This window comes from Lutra lutra, chromosome 11 (assembly GCF_902655055.1).
Source record: "Lutra lutra chromosome 11, mLutLut1.2, whole genome shotgun sequence".
Lineage (NCBI taxonomy): Eukaryota > Metazoa > Chordata > Mammalia > Carnivora > Mustelidae > Lutra > Lutra lutra.
This window is the reverse complement of record NC_062288.1, coordinates 75,132,195-75,146,171: the sequence shown is the minus strand read 5'-3', so window position 1 is coordinate 75,146,171 and position 13,977 is coordinate 75,132,195. Positions and strand designations below refer to the sequence as shown.

The window sequence follows — 13,977 nt, the reverse complement described above, 5'->3', positions numbered from 1 at the left end:
GTCTGGAATTCAAACAGACAAATCGAGAACCTTAAATGAAGCTGTTAAATTCAGAGTGCCTGTCAGGACCTGCTTTATTCTCTCACACTTGCTCCTCCCCACATATCCAGGCAGGATCAGCCACACCCCAGGCTCTTCCCTTGGCAGTCAAGGTGCTTTAAAGACTCAGGCGATTCAGCACAAGCCAGCATTACTGCGTGTGTGGTTCTGGGCATGTGCTGTACTTCTAATCACTGACACTACACCCCTACTTTGTACCCCAAATCTGGTCTTTGAGACTTGATCCTCCATGGCTTGTTGGGAACTCACCCAGCATCCAGATTTCTTGAGGTCTGAGGTTTTATGTTAGTCTTCACATTGATCCTTCCCCCTCCTTCCCCAGCATACCTGCCAGGATCTAGAGACTGACCTTAGCTACAAGCCTGTCATTCCCAACTCAGAGGACTTCTGGAATCCCCCTTGCCAAATGCTGCCCACCCACTCTAAGAACACAGCCATCTCTTTCTGCACTATGGAGATACTGCCATCTGCTTGGATTATGATCTATTGCTGGAGAGAGAGAGAGGCACTGGAGTGCCCTAGGTGACAACCTGATTCTAGTCTCGCTGTCTAGGTTGCAACTCTGACTAACTACTTCTTACCTTTGTAATTCTGAGTGAATGGCTAAGCCTGAGTTTCCTTATCTGCAAACTGAGTGTGATGGTGATAATAATAGTCTTCCATAGTCATTGGAGGAGGAATTGTGCCACCAGAGCTAGCCTGTAGGAATGTTGGAGGAAGCATCCCATCACCTATTTTACTCTCGTCTGCACCTCCAGCATTTTTTGGTTGGCCCCATTGCTTGAAGTTAACCCTTTCTATTAGTGAAGGCCGTATCTCATGAGTTGACTTCCTGGCCTAATAATGCCTCTGTGCAATGTTGTGGCCTATAAAGGGACAAATGCCTTGGCTGGGCATGGGAGGCCCTGCTTATCTGGGAACTGCTTGCTCTGGCCACACTGTGTCATCAGACATGGAAGCATTGTGGGGATCCCCACAAAGAAATGGATGTGGGGATCCTGGAGTTGATGTGTGCAAAGCTCAGTCCAGCACAGAGTGGGTGGCAGGACAGGGAGAAGGGGCCTTGTGGTTCTCTTTATCTCTGTTTCTTTTTTCTCCCAGTCTTCTACTTTCTCACTACTTGTGTCCAGATATCAGCATCTTTTCTAGTCACTCATTATAAATGAAAAAATGTAATTGTGTTTGATACCTGCAACAAACAGGAGATGATGCAGTGCAATCTCTAGACATAGTTTATCTTTTTACATAAGATTCTATCAATGCCCGTTGGTACTGTAATGTCTTTATTGGGTTCAGGAATTGAAAATTGAATACAATTTTTAAAAACTTCACTTTTAAATTGCTATAAGATAGAATATTAAGCACATACACACAGCATCACAATTTATTTAAGCCTCCCCCAAATTAAAAATGCCTGGCTCTTAATTACCTAAACAGCTGATAATGACTAAAGGGGAAGCTTGGTTGTGCCTTTAGGAATATGTATTTCCCCTGCCATGAAATCATGACCAATGAGAAGGCATCTTCTCAAGGTTCAATAAAGGAAACAAGATGTATTCTATATCTGAAACATCAACATAGTTCCCATGAAAGGCAGGAAATAGGTATTCCTTGCAGGTGTAAATCTGTTCTACCAATTAGTTCCCCTGGTAGTTGCAAAGTACATGGATCATGCAGATTTCCTTTAAGACAAAATTAAAAACACTTCCCCTGCCCTAAACAATGGTTCATGTGAAAGCATGCCATTTTATGTTTCCTGGACTAACTGAAAAAATAGTTAAAACTGTTTTAAACATTTTAATCTTTGATGGAGGAGCTGACAAAAAATGTGATGGAAGGATGTCAGTTTCATTAACCCTATGTTGCAAGGAAAGAAACTAAGGTTTGAGGGTGGAGTAGATTGGCATTTAAGAGCTCCTCCTTCAAGTTATAGTGCAGCTCGATGGCTGTGATGACGGGCAAGAGTGGGCTTATGCAGGAGAGCAGAGAGGAAAGAAAGGCATGTCATGACTGGCATATGAAAATTTTGCCCATTTTGCTAAAAATTAGTGTGTGTTGGGGTTTCGAATGTATTCCAGGTTATAGGAATCGGCTATAGGCCATTACCAATCCATCTGTGACCTTATAATTTTTCTTCCAAGCTAGGACACTTCTAAATATGGAAGGGGCACTATTAATAGTTATTCAGGGTTGATCAGTACTAAATTGTTTGTATGCAACAACCTAGAGCATATGGCTACCCCACTCCTAGGTGACCCTCCAGTGCTAAGCTTATGGTTGGCTATAAGCCTACGTGGCCTCAAGAGATGGAGAACCACTGAGGAAAGTTGATCTGGGAGCCCTTCATGGTGTTTCAAAACTCTCTGGCAGGGTTTAAACTGGCCTGACCTTCAAATATTCTTCTGGCAGGGAGAACATCTAGAATTATGTAGTGTTACTGTATAGTTCTCTATTGTCTTAGGATAGACCCACCCAGAGTGTATGTCTTTAAACCACCTTTCTAAACCTGACTTCGCAATGTAATTATATAGGGAACTTTGAAAAATACAGATCCTTAGACTCTAGCCCTAGATATTCTAATTTAATAGATCTATAGTAAGTTCAAGTCCCTGTGTTTTCAAAAATTCCTCTGGTGATTCTGATGCCTAGCTATATTTGAAAACACTCTTAGGTTTGTAAAGAGGCTATAGGGTTTTTAAAGAGCTAAAAATTTCAAAATTTTAATATGAATATTAGAAGTTGAAAGCCAATACAAGAAGCGAAAATATGAAAGAACATAAATATTTTCCATAATTTAATTCTATTTTGTGTAGGACAAGAACAGAGGCAAATTGTTTAAAAATATATATGTTCCTTATTTTTCTTATGCCTTGTTTACTGGCTCAGAAACAATTTGAGACATTATAGATGAGTCATTTTTTGAACTAAGCCCTGAAGATTATAAAATTTTAACAGACAGTGGAATGTGGTAAAGGAATTCCAGCAAAGTTTACAAAGGAAACTATATAAACAGAGGCAAGGAAATAGCTATAAACTCTGTGTGAGTAGTGTTCATATCTAATTCCATATGGTAGCCACTGGCATAGTGCATAATAATTATTTATAGAAAGAAGGATGGCTTTTGGAGGGAATGCTATTATATGAGAAGGACTCTCATTCTTTATAGTTAGAGAAATTGAAGCATAGAAACAAAATAGCTTGCCCCAAATACTTTTAGGGTTGGTGTTTATTAGCTTTTATTAGCCAAACAAGTTCAATCCTATTTATAAACCTAATTCTTAGGGACTACTGAGGGAAAGAAATCTATTGGCTCTGACATTCTTTACTCCTTCCTTGGTCCCACACTAGTGGGACTAGATGCCTTCTAGTTGAAAGAGATCATGAAAGCAATAGGCCATTATGTTGAAACCAAAACTGATCTGATTACTATGTACATGTTTTCCCTTGACTGTTAAAGAAGAAGAATTTTGTGTGTGTATTTAAGAATGATTACATTCAAGTTTTAGAGAAGAAAGTTACAAAAATATTTTTTCTTATCTTGGCACAATACTCTTTCCACTCTATCAGGATATATGTCAGGCATTTGTCTAGGGGCTGAGGGTTTCTTTTTTAGGAATTTCTTTTAAAAGAAGTATATTAGGCAAATCTTTTTCTCCATGGCCTTAGGGTACTATAAAGGAGATAATATACAAGGTCCACAGTATGGAAGAAGAAACGGTGTGTGTTTCTTGGCATAAACCATCTTTGTATGAAAACAGCAGCCTTGCCCTTTCCCCACACAAACCCAGTCAGAAGGATCATGAAAGGGCCCAGCACCCCACAGGTCAGTGCACACAGCCCCGTTCTTGTAGGGACTAATTCTCTGTGGGCATTTCATCATAGAGATCTTATGTTGAAAAGTAGGGCAAACTAAAAAGCAGTTTCATTCAAAATATGAAAATGTCTATTACTTTATGGACTTGAGTGGGCAGGACACATAAAGCAGGTGGTTTTTCAAATGACTGGACTTCCCAGAGGCTGCTTACGATTGCAGCTGTTCTGACTTTAAGCCCTTTTCAAATGTAGCCAGCACTACTATTAATTGGAAGAATAAGCCACATCATGAGCTTTTCCATAATTCAAAGATACTTGGTCTATCCGGTCTTAAACGTTAATAAATAATTATGAAATTTTATTCGGCTAAAAACAAGTTATTTTTTGATGATGGGAGATGGAGAAGAAAAAGAGACTTTTTTTAAATAATCATTTAAAATATATATCATTTTTGGCTGAACTTGAAAGTGTTTTCAGCTGCTTAAGAATGAATAATATCCCCCATTTAGTATCGCTCAGTGATGTGAGAATAATTTCCCAACAAAAATGACCATAATGCTCCTTTACAAGCTGGAGATTCTGAATTGCGTGCATGATCTCATATGTGGCAGAATATCAATCACCATTGTGTGGAGCTATCTCCTAAACAAATAAACAAACAAAACCAATACCAACTCTAACAGAAGATAATATTAACAGAGTGCTGAGTGCTCTGAGACAATCTGATCTTTTTAATCTTATGCTTTGATTATATATCAAATAAATATAGAATTTGAAATTACCATTATATTGAGATTAATCAATAATCACTCTAGAATGCTTTCCAGCTGAGAAGGATTTGGGAGGCATGGGGACATTATTCTGAAATCAAAACCAATCTGATTACCATGTTATGACTTTTTTTGACTGCTAAAGAAAATTTGTGTCTGAGCATATTTAAGAATTATTACCTTCAAGTTTTAGGATAGAAAGTTATAAATGTATATTTTTATTTTCCAACCAAAGCCTTCTCTCAGATGTTCTGATTTTTCTCAGGACTAATCTCAGAATCATCTTCAAGTCATTTATCGCCTCATAGCAACAGTCTATAAGAATCACATAATCTTGTCTATTCTTCCCTTATTTTAAAATATCTGTTTTGGGGGCGCCTGGGTGGCTCAGTGGGTTAAGCCGCTGCCTTCGGCTCAGGTCATGATCTCAGAGTCCTGGGATCGAGCCCCACATCGGGCTCTCTGCTCAGCAGGGAGCCTGCTTCCTCCTCTCTCTCTGCCTGCCTCTCTGCCTGCCTGTGATCTCTCTGTCAAATAATTAAATAAAATCTTTTAAAAAAAAAATAAATAAAATATCTGTTTTGGACAGTAACCATTTGAAAACATGGATAAAATTTTAAACTTCTATAGTCTTTGTGCTTCTCTTAAGGAATTGAAAATTGGGCTGGTAACCATTATGTTCTCTTCCAGTTCTCAGAATCTGTCATCTTATGCCTATCTGATTTTATCCCCAGTGCCACTGCATACTGTCCTCATTTCCTGTCTAGATGATGATGCAGTTACATCTTAACTGTTCTCTGTTCAAGCACACTGACTACCTTTTATTACATCCTATAGCTTAACCAGTCATCTTCGAGAAAGCCAACCGTCATCATGCCATACCCAAACGTAAAGTCTTCCTGAGATGATAAAGTCCAAACTTAACCATGAGAGCTGGTTAAAGTAAAGTACTCTGCCATCTGGCCATGATCAGTCTGTTCATTTTTATGATCTACCACTCTGCCACATGAATTCTCTAGTCCTACTCAAAATGGGCTACTAAACCTTCCATCATGCCCTGTAGGAGACATTCCCATCTCCATTTCTGACTTGTTTAGAACACCCTCCTATGTTTTTCTCAGCTATTTGCATTCTGTTTGTCCTTCATGATCCAACTCAGATTGTACTCCTCAGGCCCTTCTCTATTAAACTGTCTGTAATCCATCTTCTTTCCTTTACCCTGTTGACCCCATCCACAGGATCTCCCTGATACTTAAATATCAATACCATTCACTTTTTAAAAAACTTTATTGAAGAATAGTTGACAAATATAATTGTATGTATTCAAAGTGTACAATATGATGATCTAATATACATCTACCAAGATCAACATAATTAATGTCATTCACTTTTTAAAAACCTTTTTATTATTCAATACTCAATGCTGCTTGCTTTTGATTTATTTACAGTATATATCTGATCTATTTCCAAAATGATGATGAGAAGGTTTACAGTAGCGGCCACATAAAACAGCATGTCAGTTAAAAAAGAAAGTGAAAATACAGAACAAAAAGTGGGAGAGAGGAATAACATGTATTTTTTTTTTTAAAGATTTTATTTATTTATTTGAGAAAGAGAGATCACAAGTAGGCAGAGAGGCAGGCAGAGAGAGAGGAAGGGAAGCAGGCTCCCTGCTGAGCAGAGAGCCCAATGTGGGACTCGATCCCAGGACCCTGAGATCATGACCTGAGCCGAAGGCAGCGGCTTAACCCACTGAGCCACCCAGGCACCCGAGAGGAATAACATGTATTAATGAAACTTAAAATCTAACTATATGTTTCCTAGTAGTCAAAGCAAAAAAGAACCCATTAGTTACCATTTGGCAGTGACTTACTATTGTGATATGGTGTGTGTATTTTTTAAAACTTTTTATCTATATGCATCTTGTCTCTCTAACTCTAATCTTTGTGATTGCTAGGACTTATTTTAGGAATTATCCTTTGTAGTATGTGGTACAGTGTGTAGTCTAACATATGATGAGTTTAATAAATTAATTGGTGATAATTATCAGAATCATAAATTTGAAGCTATTTTATTTATATAGAAATTCCAAATAGGGGCATAGTGAACATACAAATGAAAACGTGAACATAAAAAGAAGACATAGAAATCTCAGAGGAAGGATGAAGGTCTGAAGTTATGATCACTTTAATCAGAGGAAATTTTAAAAAGCATTCATAGCCTACTGTTTTGGGATAAATGACCAGATGGATGTAATATAGTACAGCAAACCTTTAATAAGATTAAGAAACCGATTTTATTGGAACTAAATTATATAGACTAATTTCCTGATTCTTCTTTCTCTCCCTAAGGAGCTGTTTTATGAGACTGAAAGGTTACTGTGCAGATACACCATGCTGTTCCTCACACTGTACATCAGGGTTTCATTTCTTCTCCATCTAAACCTATTTTTCTAAACTTGGTATAAGAGCCTTTTTAAAACAGAGGGAACTAGTCTGGCACTGTCCAAAAGCGATTTCCATAATGATGGAAATCTATACCTGTGCTGTCCAATTTGGGAGCCAGTAACCTCAGGTATTAAGAGTTCAGAATGTGGCTAGTATTGACTGAGGAACTGAATTTTAAGTTATACTTGATGTTAATTACTTGAAATTTAAATGGAAAGAACCACAAGTGTTGATGACTATAGAGTTGGCAGAGGCAGCTTTTACAGAGCTACTTGCCTTTAAACAGAACTTTCCATACCTGATTGGGTACCTTGACCACTGTTTCTTCATTATCACATGAAGTTTTAAGGTACCATGTATTAACAGTAAAACTTTGTGTGTTTTTGTTATTTTAAGAAGTCTATGTGGTCGGCATCAGGGAAATACAAATCAAAACCACAATGAGATACCACCTCACACCAGTCAGAATGGCTAAAATTAACAAGTCAGGAAATGACAGAAGCTGGCGAGGATGCGCAGAAAGGGGAACCCTCCTACACTGTTGGTGGGAATGCAAGCTGGTGCAACCACTCTGGAAAACAGCATGGAGGTTCCTCAAAAAGTTGAAAATAGAGCTACCGTACGACCCAGCAGTTGCACTACTGGGTATTTACCCCAAAGATACAAATGTAGTGATCCGAAGGGGCACATGCACCCGAATGTTTATAGCAGCAATGTCCACAATAGCCAAACTATGGAAAGAACCTAGATGTCCATCAACAGATGAATGGATAAAGAAGATGTGGTATATGTATATAATGGAATACTATGCAGCCATCAAAAGAAATGAAACCTTGCCATTTGTGACGACGTGGATGGAACTAGAGGGTATTATGCTTAGCGAAATGAGTCAAACGGAGAAAGACAACTATCATATGATTTCCCTGATATGAGGAAGTGGAGATGCAACATGGGGGGCTTAGGGGGTAGGAAAAGAATAAATGAAACAAGATGCGATAGGGAGGGAGACAAACCATAAGAGACTCTTAATCTCACAAAACAAACTGAGGGTTGCTGGGGGGAAGGGGAGAGGGCGAGGGTGGTGGGGTTATGGACATTGGGGAGGGTATGTGCTATGGTGAGTGCTATAAAGTGTGTAAACCTGGCAATTCACAGACCTGTACCCCTGGGGCTAATAATACATTATATGTTTATTAAAAAAATAAAAAAAATATAAAAACAAAACAAAACCAAAAAATAGAAAAAAAGAGAAGTCTATGTGGTCAAAAGTAGAGAAATTTATGATTTACTGCCTTATAACATGGAGAGGATCATCCCTGTTTTGGTCATTATGTTTGTTTTTGGACTTAAAGAAAAGCACTGCTAAAATAGGAGTCTCCACAGGGTATAGGCCACTTTTCCTGGGCTACTGGAAGATGACACCCTTTGGGCAGAATTTGTACTTGTAGCCTGAGTGTCCCTCTGTAGGACATTCTCTAAAATCCTCTCTCAACTGGGCATCTGAGCAAGTGGGCCTACCAAATTCTTCTCAAGGTGGACTTTTCTCTCTTATTTTGCTCATAGGAGCAACTGGGAGGCCAGGAGGAGCTTGCTCTAAGTCTTCCTTTTAATTTTTTTTTTTTTTTATATGAGGATCCCCACACTTGCTTTTTGAAATGCTATTCTGTTAACTGCTATTTCCTTTAAGCCTGTTACGCCTTTTTTCCATCTGAGTTGAAGTCTCTTTTCCCAGTGGAGCCTTTCTTTCTCAGCTTAGTCATGCTATGTGTGGAGACCCACATCCACACTGCTGGCCTCTCTGACTCATCCTGGGAGGCTTGCTTGCTCCAGGAACCCCACTCACACTGCAGTGGAACTACAGGGAGGCTCCAATAAAGCCAGCCCTTTCTGAAATCTGCCTCTTTTCCTGGCATCTCTTCTTCTTGTCTATAGCTACATGAGAAGGGAAAAAACCAAAAATGTCCTCCCCCCACTTTAAGGTAATGCTTTTAGTAAATAGTTTCTAGCAACCCTAATTTCCAGTTTATAAGCTACTTCTGTTATTGCTGAAGCTTTTAAATATTCCATAATCTGGCTAGTAGAAAAACCCACTAATGGTCCAATTTTCCTTTTTCCTCTACCAGCAAGCCAAGAGAGTCAATTCTGACAGTTACATTTTCCTTCCAGTTACAGGTTAAATTGTTTCCCTTTTTGAAATATATTATTCATAAATGTGAACAGTCTCTGAACTATAGCTCCTCCCGTCCACAGATAGAAGACTAGGTAGCTGGAAATTGCTCATCTGCCCCATTGGCTGTTCTGGAGTTGTACAGAGCTGGGTCTTCACACTTCCAGGCCAGGATTTTCCTTGGCCCTCCCTACCCCTCAAAGTAAACCCTCTGCCAAGAATGGCTCAGGCCCATGATTTCCCAATCCAGATGGGTTCAGACAATAAATTTCTCTGACTTGATTTGCTAAAAGGGCCAAAGTTGAATAATATAATGATAATAAAAAACTGATCAATGACTCAAATCTAAGTTTGGCCAGTAACTCATTCAATTGACTTATTTTTTTTTAAATCACTAAACACATTCTGAAAGTATAAAAAAGAACTCCAACCTGAGTGTCCCATTAACTCGGGGAAGCCTGACCCCGGCAGTCACTAAAGAATAAACTTTATATACCTTAACTAGAGTTGTCTATGGAAGAAATCAAGAGGTGCGCATTATTTTTGATTGTGTAAATTAGCTTGGTTGTGCACAAGTACCACTTTTTCCCAGTTAAAATTCTCTCTCTCTCTCTCTCTACATATATATATATATATAAAATATATGTTATATGTACTCTTTGTCTTTAGTCTGAAGCATTTTACCCACCTTATTATTTTTAAGAAAATAACTTTGGGTTATCTTGATTTGAGCTGGGAGAACCTGCCCACTCTGTATTACTTTTCTCATCTCGGCACAAGACCTTACACAATGACCTTACTGCTTTAATTTTGTGTGCAATGGGGCACCACCCTTTGCTAGCTTTTAAGCCTGGGAATACACAGAGGGTGAACTGCAAGGCAACTGTTTCCCAAGGAGTATGGGTCAATCTGTTGCAGAGATCTGGAGGTTCATTTGCCAGGAGAAAAGTGCTGTTATATGAAACTCAAGTTAGCTAAATTCCACCTGAACTAACCAGGTGGGAGGGAATATGTGACATTTTTGACAACTGTGGAAGCTCCCACATTATCAAGCCTAGAAAACAGTATGTGTGGCAAAGGTACAGTAGGATACACAGACTGCTTGCCAGAGAGAGATGTCCCAACCCTGACAGCATCCCTGGGGCGGGGGGCACGGAGGGGCGGCGGCCTTTACACTCTGGCCGCCTCACCTTACCTTGACCACATCGTCGTTGAGATGCTTGGGGTCGCGGTTGACCAGGTCGATTTCCTTGGTGTGCGCGTCGTACACTTGCTTCTCGTTCATCTCTTCTGCCATGGCCTTGTTGTTGGGCTTGTAGATGTTGCCCTGTTCCCGGATGGGAACAGTGTAGAGATGTCCCTGTGCAGGGCAGACGTCCAGGAAGGGGAGGGTGGCCGGGGAGATGGGAAGAAAATTTCAAAAAGAAAAACAAGCTATCAGAAGTCAGCCTGGTGGCGGGCAACCTCGAGTTTCAAAATCGAACTAACGGCTTCGGCAGTGGTGGCTCCGCGCACAGTAAACTCCTTGGCGCCGCAAGCTTTTTAAGAGGATCGAGGAGAGGACACCACACCCCTCCGTACCAGGCAGGGAGCTCCGGTCTCCCTAGCCCGCCGCCAGGGGTCAGGGCAAACCCCGCAGCGTCCGCCTAGGCCCCCGCCCGGTGCACACCCAGCCCACTGTACCCTGCGGAGACCCCAGCAGGAGAGGGGACCCCATCTCTGACTTCCGTCCAACCACCCTTGCTGCTACGCCATCCTCGCCCCGAATGATTCACCTGCTTTATTTTTCCCGTCCCCCTAGCCCCAATTCCTTCTCTCAATAAGCTCTTCAAGCTTATCTTTCAGATCCAGTTTGAGCCCCCGACCCACGGAGTGTCCCCATTTTTATTGCTTTCTGGTCGCATCTCCCTCGCACTTGTTCGCCTCCCCCACCCTCCCTCAGCCCTCTTTGTCCCTACCTTGCTCTCCCCACCCCCGTGGTGGTCACAGTGCCGAAAGCCCCCATCTCTGGAGCAAACCATGTGTTACCCGCCCCCCCCCCCAACTCCTTAGAACAACGATCTCTCACCTGCACAGCGCCCTCGACCCACCCTCAGGTCACTCTAAGGCTGCCGGCCGGTGGCTGAGCCGCGGCCGCGCTTGAGAAAACGAGGTCTCCACACCCGGGCGGAGCCCAAGCACAGGAGGGTGGTTGGAAGGGGTGGTGGTAGTTGGGGGGAGGAGAGGTCCATCCCTCTCCAAACACCCCCGCCAGGCGCCAAGATGCAGGAAGAGTTCTTGAGGTGGCCCAAGAGCTTTGGAAAGTGCAAATAGGACGCTCTCCGCCCAAGCCAACCCGTCCAGGAGCCTGGCAGGGAGCCGCGGGGACTGTCCCCCGGATTGCGGGTGAATGACTTCCCACCCTGCGTTCCATCTCGCCGCCTCTCAGCAGGCAGGGGCTGGACCGTGGGAGTCCCGAAATAAAGCAGCAAGCAGCACCCCGGATCCACCTAGAAATGCGTCCTTAGTGCTAATTTCAGGACCCGACCCCCCTTTCCGCCTCCCTCTAGTATAGGGGCACCCAGCCCCTTTTCTAAATAGGAAAACAGAAAACATTCCTGCCTCCTCTTCACCTCTCTGCCCAGGCCCATTCCGCAGAGGTGCCAGAGCGAGAGAAATGTTCTGAAGTCGAGAGAGGGCTGGGGCAGGGAAAGCAGTCGGAATATTTGGAGTGGGAGATAGCAGAAGGAGGCACTCCTTGCGCTCGGCAGGGCTCGGCGCGCACCCACACAAGCCTACCTCGGAATCTACGTATTTGCCCCCAGACATGCTGGCCCGTGGCTGGATGAAGGCTCTGAGATTTCCCTGGGCTGTTATTTAAGGGAACTGAGGAAGGAAGATCTTGTATTGTATGGGGGAGAAAAAGGCGCTGGCGGGGGGCGGTGGCTGGGAGGAAGCCTCCTGGCCGTCCTCCAAGGGTTTGTTCTGCAGCGGTTGGCCGGGACTTGCGCGGTGCCGGGTCTAGGCACATCCCCAAGGTTCTGGCAGCAGAGGGCGGGGAGCGCCCGCAGGGAGCAAAGAGCAATGAGAAAGCGTTTCACCAGCGCTGAGTTGCTTGGGCAAATATTTTAAACCTGGGGCAAGATTTTCCCAGTTATGAACCACTCAGAGGCGTCCTGCGGAGAGCGAATGTTTTCGAAGTGTTATCATTCTCACAGGGGTGGGGAGTGAAGGGACCCGCGCGCAAGCAGAGATGCCCAGTGTGGGCACCCGAGCTTCAGAAAGAATTCAGCTTTGTTCTAAGCCGTTTCTCATTGCCCACGTTCCATCGCTGCCCAAGACACAGCTATCTTCCAGTTTCACAGAGGAAGGGAGGAAAAATGACCTAAAACCTTTAGGTGCATTTCACATTTAAACACAAGGAAGGAATTTGTGTGGGTTCCTGTGTATGGTGTGCTTTTGGTGACACTTCTTTACATCTAGTTGATGGGGATGGAAACTGGAAGAAGCAGACATGTAGAATTTAACATTTCCCAACCAATTCTGAAATTCTTCACAACGCTTTGAAATAAATGAAAATGTTAAATTTTACTGATCTTTTTGGAATAAAGGAAATTCATGCCAACACGTTATGTCATATTTACAAATATGTAAAATATTTACAGTTGTAGAAATATTTAATTAGAGCTTCAAGTTTGTCAGAGTTTTTTTCTAATGTACTCACCTGTGAGTTAGAGGAGACCCGGTTTTTCTAATTGATTAGAAGTTTAAGAAATTGTTAGCAGTTAAAATAGTTTATCTATTCCTGAATTTGGGGATGCTGAATTTGGGAATTTTTTTTAATAAAGCAACACAAGATAATTAAACAATAAGCAGTAAACTTCCATTTGGGCTATAATAAGTCAAGAAATTCACTGTCCGGAACGGATATTTTACCTAAGGTTCCACATACAATCAAGAGTAAAATTATGACTTGAAATTAAACAAAAACTGAGAATATACATGAAGGGGCATAGATGACATTAAAAAATACTGGCAGTCTGACATGGGGGTGGGGACACAAAAGGGGGAGGAGAGGTGGAATAGAGGATGGAACACTTGGAGTTGATTATCTAGTTAGGGAGAAGATACGAAAATATAAAAGAACTATAAAGGACAAGCTATTGTTAATAGTAAAAAAGCAATACAATTTTTTAAAAAAATCAGCTTTAATTATATGGCAGGGAAAATGTCACAAGTGTTGGCATTAATTATGGTTACTAGTCGTTATTAGAATACTAAAGATCTTCTAAAAATTGGGTTTTTAATTTTTTATTTCTGCCAAAATCCATTTCTAAATTTTTGAACAAATTGTGGCTTAACAAACATGATATACTACAGAAGAGTGGTGTCAGGGTCAGTGTGTTGTGTGGTGCCCAGTCTACCTCTAAGTGATTGCTGAAGGGTTGCTTTTCATTTAATTCTTCCTTCGTAAGTTGGTTGCAAAGCAGTTGTGGTATGGTCTATGGAAAAATGTGGAAGCTGTTTCCCATCCATTGTTATTCAGTTTTCAGCTGTGATGAGTAATCTTGACTGTGAAAAAAGTCAACAGGAACAGGGAGAGTGTGTGTCCTGCATTCCAGCAAGGAATGGACTTTCTGGGGAGGCCTGTGAGTGAATGCTTAACTAGCACTCAACTTAGGGAAGTCCATGGCGAAGCCAAATCAACAGCAGCACAGGGAATCATAATGATCACTGAACC

The 13,977-nt window shown here is 41.7% G+C and overlaps 1 protein-coding gene across 2 annotated transcripts in view; it reads right to left on the bottom strand.

The window, feature by feature from the left end:
• Positions 1 to 12,194, bottom strand: part of CAV1 (caveolin 1) — a 36,699-nt gene extending 24,505 nt beyond the window's left edge. Inside the window, exons 1-2 of one of the 2 annotated variants that reach the window (XM_047695177.1) lie at positions 12,036 to 12,194; positions 10,453 to 10,617 (exon numbers count right to left, since the gene is read on the bottom strand). In XM_047695177.1, coding sequence (XP_047551133.1) covers positions 10,453 to 10,617; positions 12,036 to 12,065 — 195 coding nt within the window. In that variant the 5' untranslated portion in view covers positions 12,066 to 12,194. Of the gene's footprint in view, positions 1 to 10,452; positions 10,618 to 11,325; positions 11,596 to 12,035 lie in introns of those variants that run through there. The other variant, XM_047695178.1, reaches the window with a different exon arrangement.
• Between the last annotated feature and the right edge of the window lie 1,783 nt (positions 12,195 to 13,977).